This window comes from Anneissia japonica, unplaced genomic scaffold (assembly GCF_011630105.1).
Source record: "Anneissia japonica isolate Jap-2015-1 unplaced genomic scaffold, ASM1163010v1 scaffold287713_len945575_cov184, whole genome shotgun sequence".
Taxonomy (NCBI): Eukaryota; Metazoa; Echinodermata; class Crinoidea; order Comatulida; family Comatulidae; genus Anneissia; species Anneissia japonica.
In genome coordinates this window covers 714,405-735,526 of record NW_022725774.1, presented here as the reverse complement: position 1 = coordinate 735,526, position 21,122 = coordinate 714,405, and the positions used below count along the sequence as shown (strand labels likewise).

At 32.6% G+C, this 21,122-nt stretch overlaps 1 protein-coding gene and 1 long non-coding RNA gene across 17 annotated transcripts in view; one reads left to right on the top strand and one right to left on the bottom strand.

Annotated features, from left to right (window-relative positions):
• The window catches only part of LOC117112874 (CLIP-associating protein 1-like), a 94,333-nt gene that overhangs the window by 17,018 nt on the left and 56,193 nt on the right, over positions 1–21,122 (top strand). For 12 of the 16 annotated variants that reach the window (XM_033256074.1, XM_033256067.1, XM_033256076.1 and 9 more), the window contains 6 exons: positions 4,540–4,596; positions 5,344–5,435; positions 6,892–6,903; positions 7,421–7,496; positions 9,405–9,502; positions 11,630–11,700. In XM_033256074.1, coding sequence (XP_033111965.1) covers positions 4,540–4,596; positions 5,344–5,435; positions 6,892–6,903; positions 7,421–7,496; positions 9,405–9,502; positions 11,630–11,700 — 406 coding nt within the window. Of the gene's footprint in view, positions 1–3,741; positions 3,782–4,539; positions 4,597–5,343; positions 5,436–6,891; positions 6,904–7,420; positions 7,497–9,404; positions 9,503–11,629; positions 11,701–13,933; positions 14,067–21,122 lie in introns of those variants that run through there. The other 4 variants (XM_033256085.1, XM_033256081.1, XM_033256077.1 and 1 more) reach the window with 3 other exon arrangements.
• LOC117112876 lies at positions 419–20,842 on the bottom strand. The gene is made up of 3 exons (XR_004446103.1): positions 20,706–20,842; positions 13,484–13,742; positions 419–781 (listed from the first exon to the last, which is right to left on the bottom strand). It is a non-coding gene; the product is annotated as an uncharacterized LOC117112876 (long non-coding RNA).

Sequence of the window (21,122 nt, the reverse complement as noted above, 5' to 3'; positions counted from 1 at the left end):
ATGAAATCTATAAAGGGCGTACGTACGACGCCCCTCGCTATAAAGTATGGTCAAAGAGGGCGTCGTCACGACGCCATACGCCTGGAAAGGGTTAATTACGTTTAAAATTGGGATCAGTGGTTTGTCGGTGAGGAAAATGGCGTCCAGTTGAATCTTATAATATATTGTAGTATCATTCAAAGAAATATATTTAATTGGTCTAAAAAGCACAGTTTTCACCATCGTCATTTATTTTTTTAAATCTCCCTTGACCCACCAGGATCCCATTGGCAAATTTCTGTAGCACCACAATGTATGCACTTGTTATATTATCTGAAGATCGAAATAACAATCATAATCCTGTCTCTTATACACATCTAGATGTGTATAAGAGACAGAGGTAAGGTTCTGAGGTAGGAAGACATGCACACAAATTTATATACCATCTTGTTATGATTACTAATACTATGGGATCAAAATAATGTCAGAATGACTTCCCAACTTCCAGAATTTTTTTCAGATTTTTCATATTCTTACCTTAGGAACCAATTTCTAATGGCCATCTTTTCAACTGTCCACAAAGTAGTAAGAATGATTGTGGTGTCACCGGTCCATTGACATTGTGCGCTCGTTGAGATGTTTTACGGAAGCTTTCTACGCTACTAGTTTGTCTAGTACAGTTTCTTTTAAAAGTTTGAGGGCTCATAGGATTCCTCATCTCTTTCCATGTTGTTTTTCTTTTTTATCCATGAATATCCTTATTCTTCTCAGTGCCAAGATGACCTTTCCAAGGAGACTTAACCTTTATAAAGAATGAAATATAATTATTTAGTTTTCTATTAAAAATATTTTAATTTAAAACAGTATAGTAATATTTATTTTGGCACTCCTGTTACCAATTAATGATAAGGAAATATTCACACCTGTTTCAAAATAAATAGTGAGTATTGTACATAATGTATCACAATACTATATAGTCTACTGCTAACATAATGTCAAAATTGATTTGCAGTAACATGTTATAATTAATTTTTCATAATTATAATTTAAAAATTGAATTATTATTTGCATAAAATAGGGGATACATTTTTAATGAGAAGGGGAAACACTTTTTTGTTAATTGTAAAAGTAAGTATTGAAAGTATCTCATAGAATACAAATTGTAATTAAATGAACAAAAAATGTAAAATTTTTAAATACAGTAGTGTACATTGTTCCCAACTGACAGCTACAGATGTGTTGTGTTGACAAAGCCACCATTAAACCTACTATACAAAAGGCATTAATATTTTCTATGAAAATATGGAAAGTTATCAGTTTAATACACTACATGAGTATATGGTAGTACAGGTCTCTCCCCCCCCCCCCAATAAAGACCACTTTTGGGACTGGGGTTTCCATGGTCTTTAGCAGCTTTGGTCTCTAATTAGAATAATAAAGATAAAAGAAATTTGTTAACTTGGGACCATAGAATAGTGGTCCATAGTTGGAGGTGGTCCTTAAATGGAGGGGTCTTTCATTGGAGGGAGACCTGTATATGTAGTAGGCATCTTGTTAATACTCAACTGTCATTAGAATCTGATATCTAGGTAGTTGTAAAAGTAATCTAATGTAAACAATACATTTTATATCCCGTAATATTTAGTAATCATAACAATTAATTAATGTACCATACAACCATGGGTGCTATTGGTGGGTATTCATCACTTGTTGTAATAATGCCAGGATTTGTAATGTTTGTGTGAGCTGGAAATAATGTCCCCAAGTCCCAGGATGTACAAAGGTGCAGTATTTGGATTTCTCTCATACTCATGATTGATTTTAGGAAATTAAATTCCACATGAAATAATCAGCACATCCGAAAAATTAATATCATGTTTTGTTGCCCAGAACCTAACCAGTTGGACTTGTTGGAGTGCTCAGTTCTATGAGATTTAATGTATTAGGTTTTGGGTTTTATTAACAAAAAAAAATGATGATAGTAAAATTCTAATGACCAGTGGAAGTAAAGCTGAAACAAAAATAAAACAATAAACAGTATAAACAATATTATTATTCAGATAAATTCATTAGCTCAAAATAAATTATTGTAAATCACTTTCAGTGACTAATTAACTATAGAGTACCATGGTCGTGTCGTCACAACGCCAGGTGGCGCTCTCTGTTGTCAACAGACGTAGGTTACCGTTCATTACGCCTGAATGACTTCATAGGCTTTCTGGAATAGGCATTTTAAAATCAAATATTTACCATCAAAATGTACTAAAAACAAAAGCTCCAGTGGTTGCACCAGAGGGGCTGGGGGGTCTATAGCCCCCCCCCTGTTGGGGAGCATAGCCCCCCCGTTGGGGAAGACGATAAATTTTGTCGGGGAACAAACAAATAAAAAAAATACTTGCATGTAATATTCGTTCAGCCACCATATTGTTTGTGTTAAATTTTCATCATCACAACAACAATAATTATAATAATAATAATAATAATAATAATAATAATAATAATAATTCAATGAGACTAATTGAAAATAATTTGCATTATGACAAATGCTCATTTAGATAACCTTATGATGGTTGGAATACATCGTGATAGGTGAAGCAACCTCGACCATGACAGCGTGGTTGACAGATTTCATGCAAAATTTCCAAAAAATAGAATTTCACTTTCAAGAATGAGGATTTGAAAATAAATTAGATGGTTACATTGCATAATCTTTGTTTCTTGCTTTATTCAAAATGTTTTGGTTTATAAAGCTGATTTCAGCATTAGAAAGCATAGCCTACATGAAGTCATATAGTAACTCGATGCCTATCAAATAAGTAATAAAAATTCGCCATAATTCATCAAATATTCCGTGGCTTCCCCCACCGGGGTCCTTTGGCGGCCCCCCTGGCCCCCGACCGGGGGCCTTTGGCGGCCCTCTGGCCGCCAGCCAAGTGAGACTCAATTCGCTCCACTAGCCCCCCTGTCGGGGCCTTTAGCCCCTCCGTCGGGCAGGTCCTGGCGCCACCACTGAAAAGCTTGCATTATATTAGTTATCAAACACGCATTTAATCATCAATTAAAATTTACAAAGAAAAAGTAAGATACAACATCTTAACCATTTCCAGTCTGCCTCATTACCATTGCCTGAGGCTGTACTAAAACTGGGAAATTACATCATCTACACTAAATGTCGGGTTTTTACTGGGCACAAGCATTTTATTTGGTCTTAATCCAGGAGGCCCTCTACAGAAATACTCCTACATCACTCTCAAAAAATCCTATAGTGGGCAGCCTAGCTATAAAATAATTATGAAATCTATAAAGGGCGTACGTACGACGCCCCTCGCTATAAAGTATGGTCAAAGAGGGCGTCGTCACGACGCCATACGCCTGGAAAGGGTTAATTACGTTTAAAATTGGGATCAGTGGTTTGTCGGTGAGGAAAATGGCGTCCAGTTGAATCTTATAATATATTGTAGTATCATTCAAAGAAATATATTTAATTGGTCTAAAAAGCACAGTTTTCACCATCGTCATTTATTTTTTTAAATCTCCCTTGACCCACCAGGATCCCATTGGCAAATTTCTGTAGCACCACAATGTATGCACTTGTTATATTATCTGAAGATCGAAATAACAATCATAATCTGTGTTTATCTGTAGTATTAATTTCAAATGAATCATCATCCAGCAATTTATGAATTATTTCATATTATAATTTTAAAAATTATTTGGATAAAACTATTTATAATGAGGCAATTTTTTGTTTGTTTTAGTGATACCTGCAGTTATTGATAGACTTGGAGATAGCAAAGACCAGGTAAGATTAAATTTCAAAAAGTTTTTATTATTAAATATGTTTATGTGAACAATTTATTATTATTTTTTTAATTATATGTATACACTTTGATGAACATGTCATTAAAACAAAATTCTATTATTATTTATAGCCCATAGAAATTGGATTCTATAAAATTTTCAAACCATATTTGTATTATTGTATTCTCGAAAACTATCAGATTATTATTCAATCTTTATCAGATAATTTAGAATCCGTTAGGTCTCATTTCTGCAGTTTGGATCAGATTTTTAATTATCATGTATTTATTGAAGAGTTATTAGAAAATTAGTGTTGTGAAACAACCCTATTCCTGTCTCTTATACACATCTAGATGTGTATAAGAGACCTGTATAAATAAATAAATGATATATATTGTAGCAAATACCGTTGGGATGGTAATGATTGAAATACAGTATGATGCCATAATAAAATTGTTATTTATTAATGATCAGCCTCATGTAAATAAACTTACAAATGTTGCTTCGTAACTGTAAGTTAATGTTGCCTTTTGGCAAGCAGATCTTTTTTAGTGTCCTGATAATTTATTTAATTTTAGTTTCATAATTTTTACTGTTTACTATACCTGCGTTTTTTATGTTTTGCTATATTTATACATTCAAAATCATGAACTCAACTGATTACAAAAATGTATTTTTGAATACATTATAAATATCTTTTATATTTTATTTTTATTATTTATTTGAAATAACATGTACTGTAATATTATATTGTCATAGGTGCGAGAGGAGGCTCTGGCTTTAATACAAAAATTAATGGGAGTATCAACTTCACAGGTAAGGCACACCTCATCCTATAGGAAAAATAAACTAACATAAGATTGTGCAGGAAAGGTAAACACCACCCACAGATACTTAACTGTATCAAACTTTGTAATTAATACTACATGTGTACACCCACATGTAAAGTGTACCACACCCTAAATAGTTTAACAATGAATAATAGTCCTGTTGGTCCTATTGTTATACTGACCAATGGCAGAGAAGAATACACTCACATTGAAACAATTGAAACAATTACTTTGATTTCAGTGATCTCTCAATACCTATCGTAGCAGATATTAGAAATCTCTAGTTTCTATCTAAAATTGCTTGCCAATTTCTGCAAAATTAAACAACAGTAATTCAAAAATAATGTAATTTTCTGCTTCCTTCCCAAACCTACAGTACTGTGTGGCCCTTTGCCTGTCATTTTGATATAAATATTAAATTGGTCCCATAATTCTTCTAGTGAAGCCTGGTTTCCTTAAAAATTGCAACATGATATCGCCGACTCCTTTCTGACGCTGATTGCTCAGTTGAATCAGGGTGCGATTGAGTCGGGACAGGTACGCAGCGTAAGAATTTCAGTGAAACGCTGTAGCGACTGTGTAGCAATTCTATGGAAACATGGCTTTAGAACCATTTAAATTTTGTTGAGTTAATTTGTTAGTACATAATTTCATAGAACATTTTTTTATTTATCTTGTAAAGTTGTACTCTTTTCCTGTGAAGACTAATTTGAGTGTTTTTTTTCCCTTGCAGTATGTATTTGAACGACTAATGAAAGCTTTTGTACATAAAAATTGGAGAGTTCGAGAAGAAGTTTTAAATTGTCTACAACAAACTATAAATGTGTAAGTATTTAACATAGAATTAAATAATCATCATAATAAATTGGTTGCTTTCTTAATCAATAAATTGAAGTAAAAAAAAATTTTCCCAAATTTACTCAGAATTATAAGAAAATAAAAAATTTTAAGCACTATTGGAATAGAAGTTTATAGCTATGTATTAATTTTAATGTATTTTTATATGCTTAGTTTAAGTCATCTAATAATTTATTGATATTATCAAGAGGCATTTGTTAAGTATGTATGGCACACAGATTACCTGAATTAATTAGGCTTTGAGCAATTTCTACATACCATCACATAAAAACTCTTTTTCCCAATACTGGCTATATAATATTCATGTTGAATGGAAGTTGTCAGAGTTTAAACTGTATTACATGGCTTTATAATGCTACCATATGTCACAACCTTTTGAAGAGCAAAAAATAAAGACCTTATTCTTTGCCTAATCAATATTTTGTACTATATTAATTTATCAATTACATATTTAAAACGTATTGTATCCTATAAGTACTTTTTAAAATAAAGTGTTATAATTTCAGGTAAGTATTTTCGAATACAATACAAGTATACCTAAAATACTTTTAAATACACTACAAAATACTTACATAATTATTAAAAAGGATTAAATTAATTTTTATTTTCTAAAATATTATTTTATACTTTATCATGCCACCCATAACAAAATACATTGAAACATAAGTAAAAAGCTCAATATATAGTATATATTCATTTTTTTTCTTCCAAAAACTAAAAGTTAGAATTAAGCAGTTAGAAATTGAAGAAAATTTTGAAAATATAGTTTAGATAGCAGTACTTATTCAAAATAAAACCTCATTGTTACTAAATGTTATTTAGCATATTCAAGGAGTGAAATTCATTGTTTTGATTAGCAGGAGGGTTTTTAATGGACCAAGGCACGTAGACTTCAACATCAAAATCAGCATGAGATGCTGTGTACTTGGCATTTCTCTGCAATTAACTCCATAGCAACAAACTGTGATCTCTGTTCTATTATTCTTGCCTGGAGAGAAAGAAACCATTTATACTGCCCTCTGTATTCCTTTGACCTTTAGCTTACATATCTACAGTATAAAGTTTTAACAAAAGCATTAATCAGTAAATTTAATTGGAAATTTATAGCAAAGGAAATAAAATATTTGTACCAAAATTAATAAACATTTATGATAATACAACTAATATACTATTACTAATATTTTTATAATCAATTTCAGAATCATGTGATATTGTGCACATATTTTAGGTGTTTGCGCCCTCTACAGTTTCTTACTGTAAATACAGTATTCAAAACAATGGCATAATTATTGCAATACAATTTTTTGTACAATGTTTATATTTGATAATATATTCCATGATTTTTTTCTTACAAAAATTATATTAATTATAATTGCATTTTCATCATTCTTATACCTTGTTGTATCACTTTCTTTTAATGCAGCGAGAGAAACCGGTATGCAATTTTATGTATTATTGTTGATGTTTATTTTAATTTTAATGTGGTGGTGTTAAAATTATATTAATGTGCTTTCCTACTATTTTGATGGATTTGATGTCAATTTATGGTTTAAAGACCATGTGTCTTAGATATTCGTCATTATGTTTTATTTATAATCGTTGGTGTTTACACCAAATAAATCCATCCATTGATCCGTCCAATCAGTTGTGATCAGTGCATTGTTTAAATTGACCTTTGAGGTTAGTTGTATTTAATTTTAAATACATTTTTTTGTAAATATTCAAAATTTGTATTTTATTATATTGTATTTTTATTGTCATAGTATCATATTGTATGAGTGCCTAATAAATCAAATTAAAATCAAGTAACCCTATTCTACTCAACATGCTAAGTTCAAATGTACTTACTGTTTTTACTTTAAATTTATAGCATTTTGTAATTTTTATGCTTATTATATTAATGGTTGCGTTGTGTAATTATTTTACTTTAACATTTAAATACTTTATTTCAGATATGGAGCTGGCTCCCTAGTTCTTTCAAAACTTGTTCCATCCATTTGCAAACTCTTAGGTGATCCAAATAGCCAGGTAAAGTTCAAATACACATGTAAACAATACATAGTAAACAATAAATATTTATGATTACTCAGGAATTAACATGCATTTCTACAGTGCTGTATGATATACTGCATTACAGGCAAATGCCTCAATTAAAGAATGATAGTATTTGAATGAGTTCTTTTAGAAACATGTAGTTGACATTGCATGTTTGAGTGCATTCTCAGTATTTAGAGTAGAATTCACAATGCTTTTTGCAAAAAATGTTCTGCTTCATGTGATCATAGGATTATGATAAATATATAGTGCAAACTTGTATTTGATCATTATATTTGAACCAGGGCTAATTATTAAATAATAAGTTAGATCTATGAATCTCTTAACACCGAGAAGTCCCACAATTATATCTAATATATAATGACCTCCAAAACGATTGGAATAACAATTTACCTAGTAAACATTTACAATTTATTTAATCTGATATTTAATTCTTTATACAATTTTTCTTGTTATTGTTGGAGCAGTAATTAGCTACCTCATTTTGATAAATTCATTATCTACTCTTAAGTTGATGAGTTAACTAACTGTTTCCAACTGATGTTTAAAAACCGATTCCAGTATGCTAATTGTTAGTATAAATCATGAGATTAAGTAAATGCATTAACGACCATATCAAGAGGGAAATTGTGGCCATTGAAAATAGCTGAGACGGAGGAGGTGATTTCGCAAGTTGTCAACTTCATCTTTTGAAACGTGCAGAATTAAAAGCTAAAGCTAGCCACAAACACATTGATAAACGTGCTTATCACGAAATCACCTGGTCTAATACGTCATTCTAGTATAAATTTAGGTTTGTACGAACGCATGTGTTTATTTTGATGCAAAACCAAGGAAACTTTAAACTTTCCGTGCCAAACATGGTATTTTAAATTAAAAGATACGATTCATATTTACGCAAAGGATAATAATGGCTTCCTTTGATAACGATGAGAAAGTAAGTACTCCATGACAATTTTGTTGATAGTTTTTTTTAAATAATTATATGTAACATAATTAATCATTATTGTGGTACCTTATATTTTTCTTTTTGTTTTGGGGATTTTTATGTTTTGTCTTATATTTTTAAGGGCCTGCTTAAGTTGTTACTTACTCTATGCTGGTTTTCTGAAAGAAGTAGTCTGTTATTAACAATAGAATCGTTTTACAGCAATTTATAGTACATTATCCAGTAATTTGTAATTTATTGCTATGATATAGTGTCTCCTTCAGATAAAATTAATAAATAATATTTACATAATTCCGAATGTAAACAAACTCTTGATAATTAAGCTGGGCACTCTAATTTTTTGACCATTATGTTTACCTAATACTAATGTTCATTTAATTACTATCACCAATTACTTTTGAGATAGAAAGAGGTATTAATTTAATTTTGATCTGAATTATGTCTGTTGATCATTAATGGTGTTGTAGCTACAGACTGTAAATAAATAAAATTTTCACTACTGATAGATGGGTCCTATTTAGGTAAATACATTTTAGAAGTCCATAAATAGTTCTAAATAGTTCACTTACTAAACTCATGTAATTAATTAGATGGCTTTAAAAACTAGGACCGGAGTAGGTTATTTTTAAAAGGGTTGAAAATATTAAAATTTAAAAAAAATTTATTTCATGTTCTTTACATCTTATGACAAACTACACTCCTCAGGCTGGTAAACATGATTTTTTGGGGGGTATTTATAAAAAAAAGGGAACCAGTTTGGTTCCTGGTGGTGTTTAGGTACCCCTCACCCCATAAGGTTGGTATACAAGTGAGCTCCCCGGGTCAAAAACCATAACCCCTCCCAGCATTAGTTACTGTTACAGTATTATTCATAATTAAGATTCTGTAAGGAAAATCTATGGAATAAAATTTTGGCCATTCCTGTTTTACAGGTACGAGACACAGCGATCAATACACTAGTTGAAATTTACAGACATGTTGGCGAAAAAGTGCGGGTAGATTTGGGCAAAAAAGGAATTCCGTCTTCAAGGTAGGTTCAAATAATCGAATAATACATCCTTTAGTAATTAATGGCGCTGAGGTGCATACAACCAATTAAGGAATACCATTTCATAAAATGTGGGGGAAAAAACCTTAAAACTTTTAAGTAAAGCTATGAATACCTCATTTAAAGGACCAAATAAAGTTACGGTATGAACTTTGAATAGGGACGCTAAAATGGAATTACTCATGCGTGACCGTCCTACCTGGTGTCCTACGTTCTCTGCATACGTAGATTTGGCCAAATTGCATTCTAGAATCTACTCGACGAGGTGAGCTTAACGTTCTCGCATGTGCAGATGACTTTCAGTGACGTTATTACATTCTACGTCCTACCCTCGTCGTGCAGTCGAAAGTTCTAAATGATGCACAAATTGAACCTAAAAACGTATCGCTAATTTACAGAGCTTTTACTACAAAAATCCTTAGATTAATTACGCGCTAACACAAAGAGTACAGAAATAGGGTTAATAATTTATTCCTAACTGGTGCGGCATTTTTTTATCCTGATTATTCAATTAAAGCTAGTCAGTTATAATTAATATATTGATATATTTTGAGCTGAAAATTGATAGTACATTTTAAAGAGATGGTAGAATGTTTGTACTTATAAAATGCATTATTATAGAAAATCTGGCTCTACATAATATGTAAATTTGTGAATACAGTATTTAGTATAAAATAGTTGCTAATTAAACTGTCTAAGAAAGTAAAGCAATTTTGGCTCCTGGGACCCATCGCAGCCTCAGTGCAATGCCACCCTAGGGACAAACACCTTTTTTCCCCCCAAAGAGTGGTGCATTCTTCAATATGCCCATTGCCACGTTTTACAATGACTACTATACTGGCTAAAACATCAAAAGATGATACGTTATAATCAGTGTTCTGGGGGAGCAACCAATTTTATACTACGTAATACTGCCTTCTGTACATTGCACTAATATGGCATGTTGCTAACACACTTTGGCTTATCTTTTGTAGGCCTCTAAGGTAAATATATGATGGTAGAAATTAGACATGAAAAAAAAATTGCAAATCGATTGGACTTAAAATATTGTTCCGTTACTAGCATTTCTGTGATAATAACATAGTTCCATGGGTATATGCCCACCTTCTACTTTACAGTGTATATAATAGTTTCACAAACCAGCAAAATTCTTGCAAAAGCCCAGTGTGTTTTTAATACTATATAGCTTAGCAAAAAATCAAAGATTGGCTTTGAATTGGGCATGGAGTATTGAAAATTTGCCTTTACATTGGCCACTATATGGTTTTTATGAACATAGAAGGGGCGGATCCAGAGATGTCCGAAAGGGGAACCGAAAGTGGGGCCAATCAAACCAACACTATTGCAGGGGTTCCGGGGGTTGGAAACTTTAGTTTTCTAGACACCCGAAAATAACCTCTGAGGCTGTTTTGGGCGAAAAAGTAGGGGCATGGGCTGGCCCTAGTCCCCTCCAAATCCGCCCCTGCATAGGATTTCCTGGGTATAAGCACATCCACTATTAATTGGCCCAATTTCATGTTCAAAAGGATGGGCTGATTTCAGAGAAACTACGTCAGACAATTTTACAGGAATTATTTAATTTTCAAATTTCCTACCTTATTATTTTAATATCATCAGGCTTAAAAACACATTTTCGGGACAACCCAATTTACCATTTCTCTTTTATTGTTATTTTGCTTTCTTCAGTGCCTTCCAAATGCATGTTAAAATTTTAATAATATGTTGACTAAATATGACGGTTACAAAAACTTGAAAAATATTTTTTTCTGTGGCTTTTCGAACGATGTAGCATAACGGTATTGAATTATGTGGTTCTGCATGTCAAACAAAGTAAAAAATTGCTGACTATGACATAATTAATACTTTGATCTCTGTTCTATTTATCAAGTTGGTCAGTCCTACAAGATCATTTTTTTAAAATATTAATCTAAAAATCTAGCAACAGTAGAGATAAGCAACATTTATAGTACAAATATTATTTTGACACCAGTTAATGAACATTAAAAGTGTGGTATGTAAATTTTTAACTAGTGATATGTTTGCCAGGAGCTGATTGGCTGTTGAATATAAACAGAACAAAAATAATTCTTCTGATTGGTTTGTTTCCAGATTATCAATTATTTATGCAAAGTTTGATGATGTGAAGCGATCTGGAGGAATGCTGGTAAATCCTGAGTATGGTGAGTTGAAGAATTTTCTAAATACCGATGAAAAATTTATGAGCAATTTTATTGCAATAGAAAAACACTTTTGATATAACTTTAAAATGAAAAACAGGTCAAAATGTCTGATAAAAGCCAACTAGGATTAATACAGTAATTAGATTTAAACAAATTTAAAATTAGGCTCTCACAACCTTTTAGGACTAAAAATGTTAATGGTACTCAGTTCACAAGAATGACAGTCAACATAAACAGAGTACAAATACCACCATTATATAGATCTACAATATACTTGTAGTTGTAGATAAAAGTAATTGTGGAATTATTTGAACATAATGCCTTTACCAAGATGGCTGTGGACCAATTGAATTTCCTATTCTCAAAAACACTCTATCACCAATGTTTTACACTAGAAATCATTATTGCACCTGATTCGATTGTTGCACTTTTTGACTGGAATTTTGTGGTTTTTTGAGTAAAATTGGTTTTGATTGTAATTAGTGAAATAACTGACATAAGATATTTGCTATTTTTCATTTAATATGATTTAATCTTGTTACTGTGTATTATTGGAGGAAGTGTCAGGGAATTGACAGAATTGCTTATGTCTTGTCAGGCCCATAGCCAGCTTCTTCCAAGGGGGGTTTTGTGAGCGTAATGTCCACAGTCAAAGCCTCGGTGGGGTCAAAGAAACCCCAAAGCAAGAGAATTTTTGTGCTTTATGGGTATAAATAATGCTATAAAAGCAGATATGTTTGAAAATGTCAGTGTCTGGGTGGGTCTGCAGTGCATTAGTTGGGTTGGAAGACTTATTTAGGAAATTTAAAGAGGGGGATTCGCCAGAAAAGAGTTGGGTTTGCTAGAAAAGGGGGGTTTCTCCCAAACCATAAAAACCCCCCTGGATACGGGCCTGCTTGTAATACTGCAGTTTATGTATTTTTATAATTTATTTTCATAGTCTTTGTAAATGTTTTTTGAAAATGTAATTGCAACCAATTTCTTAACCGTGTTTATTAGCTTTTAAATATTGAACAAAATATAAACAAAATGCAACATTTAATTTTAAAAAACTGAATAATAAGTGCTCACTATTCCTGACTATTCATAATTATATTAGAATGATTTGAATTTAACTCTGAAGATTGCAGTTATTATTATTATTATTAACCTAGTAGTAGTGATTGGCATTACTGTTTATGAATATTTATATTGTTGATAATATCATTAGCATAACCTTTGACTAGAGTGGGTGGACTGCTTTGCATTGGCAATTAGTCAACTCTAATAATGCATGCTACAAAATCAATCAATTTTTATAGATAGAAATTGTTTAAAATCATGAATTTCCTTTTAGTTTTTAGTGTTCACAACATTCCCACTGTCTTTCATGTAGTCTACAAGCAACTAGCTAGCCAATTATGCTGTGCTATACTACCACTCCCAAAGCCTACAGTAGACTCACCTGTGCAGAGATATAATAACGATGTTAAAGTGAGAATACAATACAATCCCTGTGTATTCTCTACTGTAGTATAAAGAATACACTGTAATCATTTAACTATTGTTTATTTTGTTTCTTTTGTGTTGACAAGTGTCACGGATCAAGTGCACAACCATATCAATACTGCTGAGGCCCCTGTTCTATTTTTGGCCCACTTCCTACTCAACTTGTTTGATTTAAGTAAAGTCAATAACTAAACAATTACGCACAATGATAGTAATTGAAATGACTCAGAATGTTGAACTTTAGATGTTAACATTGAGATAATTAAAAATTAGATAATGAAGATGATGTACTTACTCACTTGGGGTCCCAGCATCCTAGCTTGTGAGGTTGTTGTGAACGGTCTCTCTAGTAATCTACTCTATATGCAATAAAGCAATGACTCACATGATATACTAGCTCTGTGTCAAGGCCAGTCCCTAAAGCCAAGTGATTGACTAAAACACCCTTTTTTCAGTCTACTGAGAATTGTAAAACTTGATAGCAGATTGATATTGCAATCAGCTTGATATTCTTTGACCTCTGCCATCTTCAGCTCTTGTGACATTTGAACGATCTACACAAGAAAAAAAATAACATGCCGGGTATTAGCTAAGCTGTGCTGGCTCTAGTTCAGGAAAGGTTTGCAGTACCTAGAGTCTGGATTTCACATACAGTACAGGAAGTGCCGTTTATAGTCAAGAACTGAAACCTCTTGTTATTCCATAGCTGTTTACGTATGACACAGGATGGAGATATTGTACAAACTGTAAATGTACAACCTCTGACCTCTCTGTTTCCTGATGGTTTTACACAAGTCCTTATACTAGAATTTTATAAGGGAGAATTATGGCTGACGAAAAGACCAAGAAAATCTTGCATATGATTGAGTGCATGTATCGTAAGTTGAGGCCTTGCCATGGATTATTCATTATTTAGAAGTGACACGCAGGCAAACTGCATACAACATTCAATGACTACAACACATACAAATGTTTACGCTAAATATTTATATATGATGTAAGACAGTTCTGTAGTGTTCCTGGTTAGATAAGATTTAAAGGGCAGCTTGGGCATGTTTGGGCTAAAATAAAGGGCAAAAGATTTTAATATAAAGCGATTTAAAAGTGACATATTTGTGAATAGAGATTTTATATGAGGTAGGATCAGATTTGAATTACTATAGATATAAACAGTAGGGTGAAGATTTGACAAATTATTATTAGAGATTGGATTTAGAGGTTACATCCAAGCTCATATACCGTACAGTAATGTCTCCGTGGTCTAATGGTATGACACTAGCCTTGATTGCGAGAGGTTACAGGATTGAATTCCGCCAGTAACATTTTCTTTCATACAACTAGTAATAGGCAACTTTTTCATTGAAGGACTATGTTTGACATGAATATAAATGTCATGTTTATAATTTTATGCACTGTTATTATAATTTATTTATTTATATAAATTGTGTTTACAGTGCTTCATAGCAAACCTTATTTGAATATTATTTTCTATTAGAGATTAGCCTTTTTAGGTGATCAGATTTGGATTACCTTATATCCAAGATAAGCTAGATAAGCTGTACAATTACATTGGGTAATAGATTATGTATTTTGAAGTAGGATTAGATTTTGATTAGATGTAGGCTAAAGTATATGAAGAGCTATATTTATACAATGTGGATTATCTTATGGTAGATTTTTATTAGATTGAGGAAAGTGTGGGATATGGATTATCTATGGAAGATTTGTATTTTAAGGTAGGATCAGATTTGGAGTACATTCGTCGTAAGAATGACAAGCTTAAGAGTGGGATATGAATTATTAGTTAATAGTATCTTGAGTACGATAAAAAAAATCGGATTTTGATTTAGATTTAGGTTGTAATGAGAGGAAATGTAAGGACTTGGTTTTAAAAAATTGAACATTTGGAATACATACTTGGATGTTTATGTCAGCTACCTGATCCATGACCTTATTTATTCTATCAGATTGTAATATTTACATAGGTTCCTATGAAATAAAAAGCAAGGTCAGCCTTAATATGATTGCATCTGTATTAATAACCTTTACTCTGTATGGTAAACACATACTAGTATTATAATGTCAATTAAAACCTAAAATTTGGTACATGATGGATATAGGATGTGTATTTGAACTACATGTGTTGATGAATAATAAAGCAGTGTGCAATAATAAAAATCAGTTGTGGAAATTTGAGGCCCTGCATTATATTTATGCATGAGGTCATCTTGGATTTTCCCTGATGTTAGTCAGTTGGCCATTTTGTAAACTTGTAACGAATAAACTAGCCTTGCTAGTATACTGTAGGATTGAAAGCATAGATTTGTTTTTTAATTACTGTCATTCATTTTTAATCAAACATGCATCCTCTTAGATTCACGAGTTAAAAACCTGCATCATCAGAATTCTCAGATAACAGCCTGTCCCTGTGAGCCACCGACAATCAGTGGACGGCATCGCGTCGTTTAACGATCACAGGGAGCGAAGTTAGATTCCGTTATGACCGTCAAGAGTGAGTGGCCAGCGTTAGTCGGCTGACAGCCACTGTGTCGGCTTAACCATTGAAATATAACTTTGGTTCCAAGTCCCATGCTATCGTTGCTATCCTTGTGTTTCAGTTAGAGGGCGAGATCCAAATTTCAATGGCACCATCTTTCAGATGAGTATTAAAGCCGTTGGTCCTGTGGCCAAATGTTGCATATAAGGAATGCAGTACGCTGTTTGGAAAAGAGTAGGGGATTGTCTCTTAGTGTACCTCCCAATTCACAACCAGCAGGACCCCACAGGAAAAATAGTCTTGGAAATTTGTGGTTTATCCTCTGTGTATATGATACCAAAGAAATATATATACATATTTACCATACACACTAGGCCAGGGTTGGAAAAAACTGCGGTCAGAGAAATTCCGTGTGACTGGCATTTTCAGTTAAAAAAAGATTATTTTTGCTTTACAACTTAACTACCGTTGAGTTATATTGTACCAGAGGCATTATACATGTCTGCATATCACCAAGAAATTAAAGAAAAAAGTTTCCTGCTCCAACCCTCCACTTTTGGTTCTTTGTATCTGAGACGTAAAAATTGAAGAAATAAGTGGGTCCCAAGAGGGATTTTGGCTCTTATAACCTGACTGGGACAGCAGCCCTATGTTTCCCAATTGTAAAAATTAAGACAACATTTCAAACAGTTTCTCCCTTGATTACGTAGTATCATGCAACCAAACTGATTTTGATACTGACACAGATTTGTTTGATTGATTTGTAATCCTCATTCTAATTGAAAATTTATACTGGGGAACCCGTGGCAGCTGAAATTAACCAACCAACTTAACTACAACATGTAAAAGACGTATATACAGATACAAACATTGTCCTTAACCTGCCTAACTCGTATTGTGAGGGTTTAAGGAGGCAAGCTCAGACTCCAATTAAAACCCAATGGCAACTGGGTTTCAGCCGGGGCCTACTGTATAGCACAAAAGCAAGAACAGTACCTCCCAGCTCAGTTCAAACAAACAAAAGCAAAAGCAAAATGTTGTTTATAATGCTAGGAAATTAACACATGTGACACTGCACAGCATGTGTTTTGCAACCAGGTGACCAGATTAAATTATTAATACAAATCAGTTAAAAAATGATACGTAAATATTATAATTGTTTCATCCTACTGTAGATAGAATAAGACAAGCTTTAATAGTACAATTTTGATTAATGATATTATGAAAAATTATTATTATAAGATACCTTAATATTAAGAGATGAAAATTAAGAATGAGATTGGGATTGTCATGTTAAATTTAAATTATAGATTAATCCAGTACTGTAATAATTATCAAGTTTTGAATGGGGATTAAGTGAAATTTGACAATCTTTGAAGTTAAGGTGAATTTGATATTTGATAACTTTTTCATGGTCTTTTTTTATTCCTCATTACATATCTAACCGCTCTGAACCAGTTTTAATTTTTTTCAAAACCTTCAAAGAACATGCTGACACATTCTATTCTATTGATTTACTGTATGTTATTATGAAACTATAATTCAGACCAATGATGACATAATCGATGAATTAGTACCAACACGTTCACATTGAATGTCAGCTAACATCTGATGTGTACTATAAAGCTTTTAATTAAAATTTAACCTTCCTCTACACTTTTTGCTGCGAAGCAGCCAATTCATATTCTTGACAGCAATTTGACCTCTGAAAGGTCATTGTTTGTCAAAAAACAAGGGCCTATAAGACAACTGAAAAGCGGAGTTTCCTTCTTTCGTTCTGCCGGGTAAAATCAATTACTTTAGGCGATGTTTGTAGACCAAACTACACGTACCAACGTCTGCATGTGGCGACACTCGAGTATTACTATTCAGCGTTTTTACTATATTTCTAGGTTTCCTATTTCTATGTTTAATCGGCTCATGTCTCAGCCACAATATTTAGCTCGTCAGTGTTCTAATATAGACAATGGGTCGTGTCTCATATTATTTGTTATATTTTTATTATTCATTATTTTCACTTGACTCACATAAATAATTTTGTTCGAAGACCATTTATATGCAGTTTGCAATTTCTAGTATTATTTAGTAAACTACTACTGTCCTTTTAAAATGAGGGAAAGTATCTTTTAATACTAAAAGCCAATCCCTATCCAGATAACTGAATGGTGTCCCCTTTATTCTACTGTATGAAAATTAGTACAGATTTGTGGCACACTACTTAAGCTAGTTTGTTCTCAACTGAAATAAAATTGTTTTGAGAATAATGTAATGTAATGTGGTTCGATTTATATAGCGCGTAGACTAGCTGACACAGTAACTTTCTTCTCCCCTAAGGGTTTCTTCATGCCTGAGATACCTAGTAAACCGATGCCAGCTATCTTTCGTCTGTCTAAAACAGGGGCTTTATGAATCAGTATACTGGGGTAACCCCCCTACTCATCTCGAAAGATGTACTGGGTCCTTTATAGTGCACATAAGCCATTCTGTGCACTGGGCCTACACTTTATATTCCTTATCCCAGAATTCTTGTTCCACCACCAGAACCATAGGTGAGTGCGCTACTCGACCATCCAACTCACCATAACATGATTTGATTTTGATAGTAAAATATGGACAAGCTTTACCTTAAAAATAATAAATACAGATTTGGTCATTTAAGGGATAGACTAAAAAAAATCTGTTTTCACTATAATTTATTAACGTTCTTATTCTCACCTTAAATTCATTGCCAGTCAATGGAATTGTCGTATGCAAAGAATAGGAACAGTAAATATTTTATGCATCCTGTTATAGAATAGTAATGAAAGTACCTTCTCGTTCAAAATAATAAATACAGATTTGGTCCTTTAAGTGATAGACTAAAAATTATCAAATATATTCAAAATAAAAAGGCTAAATAAGAAACAAATTATTTTACTTGTCTCCATCTGCTTTCGTTTTTGCTTAATTTTAAACAAAGTATTTTGACCTGTTAATATCTACTAGCCATAAAATTAATTTCAGGTGAAAATGAATATTTTTTATATTTATCATGCTCTCTGTTCCCATTAGCCATAAATCTTTTTCTCTTGCCGATTCTACAATTTGGAATTCACTCCTTGTACACATTAAAAACTGTTTTTCTGTTGCTTCATTAAAAAAATTACTTAAAACTCACCTTTCCCATCATTAACATTCACAGCGCCTTTGATAATACACCTCTGTCATTCAATTGACGCTTTATGTCAGAATCCCAAATATGAATAAATTTTAATTTGGGCATTACGATTTCTTATATTATTAGTATACTTTTACTATGAATAAATTAAGATAGTTGCATTTATTGCTCAATTACTGTACACAGTAAACAGACTGCACCTAATAATAAAGTGAAAGATTGTGTAATAAATAATTGAAGTCAGTTATAAAAAGTGCTACCCACAGGATGGTGGGGGAACAACATTTTTAGGATAGAAGCGAGTAGCACTAATATCAATATATGCATTGAAATTTTTGAAATCTAGTGGCAAAACCGGGTGGGGGGGGGGAGGGTGGCCGCACATGCCCCTTGTGCCCTACTGGATCTGTCTTTTTTATTTCATACTGTAAAGAAAACTCATCTTCTAAGAATATTCCATCTTAATTCTTCCATCTGTCATTTAAATGGTGACATTAAACCAATTTCAATAACAATACATTATTATAGAGACAAAGACCTTTAAACTCATTAAATATCAGGCACTCTTGATTGGCTAAGAAACATAATACATGCTTTCTACAAACCATTAGAGATGGTAATTTCTGTATGTGAACAGATAACTTGATTTATATTTAGCATCTTAAAGAAAATATTATAATTAAGCTTAGAGTTTGTAAGAGCTGCAGTGTTCTACCTTAGAGTTATCCTGTAAACCTACAGATCTTGAGTATAAGAATTGTGCATACTGAATACAGTAGAAGGCACTGAGTATATTTTAGCTGAGTTTAAAGAAATTCAAATTTGGCAGAGATTGGTCAGGGGGACAAAATCAACAAGAAGGATAATCATTTTGCCATCAAGTTTTACTTATAATATAATGTTAAAATAAAGATTTATCTAAAATTGTCATCAATTGTTTTCTGCTATTTATCAAGAACGAGCCTTTGCTGGATGGAATGTATTTATCATCGTAGCAATTAGCGCAAGAATTGAATAGTGAGAGAGCAACTCTGATTGTGACAACACATTTTCTCATCCTTTTTGGAGGAACAACCACCTGTTGTTGTTCTCTACCATCAGTTATTCTTTATACATGAACCTCTCCATGAAATGTGCTTATTATGGATCAACAGATTTTCCTGTTATACATCGGTGTCAATCAAAAGTATGCTGCCGATAAAAATTAATACACCTTGAAAACTAATAATCAGCCGCAGAAACCCAAGTCTATTTGGTGTTGAATTCACACCTTCACATCCTCTTCAAACAAAGTAGTTAGCTGTTGTTTTATCTGGTCCTGGACATCGACAAGAATATTGAATATCGTGTGACCAGAGGCTTGAAATTGATAGTATTCTGACCATTCATTACAGTGTTAAGACAAAACCATAGAAATATTTTATTGTGTAAATTTTGAGTCTGAAATTTGTTATCATATTTATCTTAAATTTCTTATGAATCTTCTTTATTCTTTGTTTCTATTTGCATGAAATTCCTACTAAGAGTACTTCACAATTATATGCATTTTTAACAAAGACTTATTCATTCTTGAGATTATATAAATTCTTGCTATTGATAAAAATAATTGATAAAATCTACTGGAAAGATAACATTTTCATCAAACTGTGGTTGCCGCTGACATTAAAGGTTACGACCTGCTTGCCGAGGACATGCAAGGATAATGCACGATGACGAATAATCAATAGAATTCAGCTGTATCGTCAGAATTGCTAATTATCTTTGTGTAGGTTTCTCAACTCATTTCAAGCTAGCCTGACAATAGGCTAAGCAGGCCTTTGAGTTTTACAACACCAGTTGTGGATACAATTGTTCTATGCTTACCTGACTGGGCCTAAATTGCAAACGATACCCCCACCGGCTTGAGTTCAAGGCAAAGGTTACACATGTGAAACTGGATGTCCGAGTCTTCTTCTATTGCTGTTTTTTTTCATCGACATCATGTTCATTTCAGGACAAAGTGGCACATCTATACAGTCTATGAAATTGTCTTCATTTTTAATTCTAATACTGCTACGGATTTGTAATTGAGTTTAAAGTCTGTCTTGTCTGAATCGCGGTCAACGCTCTCATCCACCTTGAATCTTGATATTGGATATTGATGTTTGCTTTCCCAACGTGTGAACTCCCATCTTTCCGTCGAAACATTACTTGTTTGCCAAGCGCACTCTCGAAATATAATCAGTGAAGTAGCAGAAATATTTTTATCGCTGAGATCAGTATTTTTATTTTTATTGTATG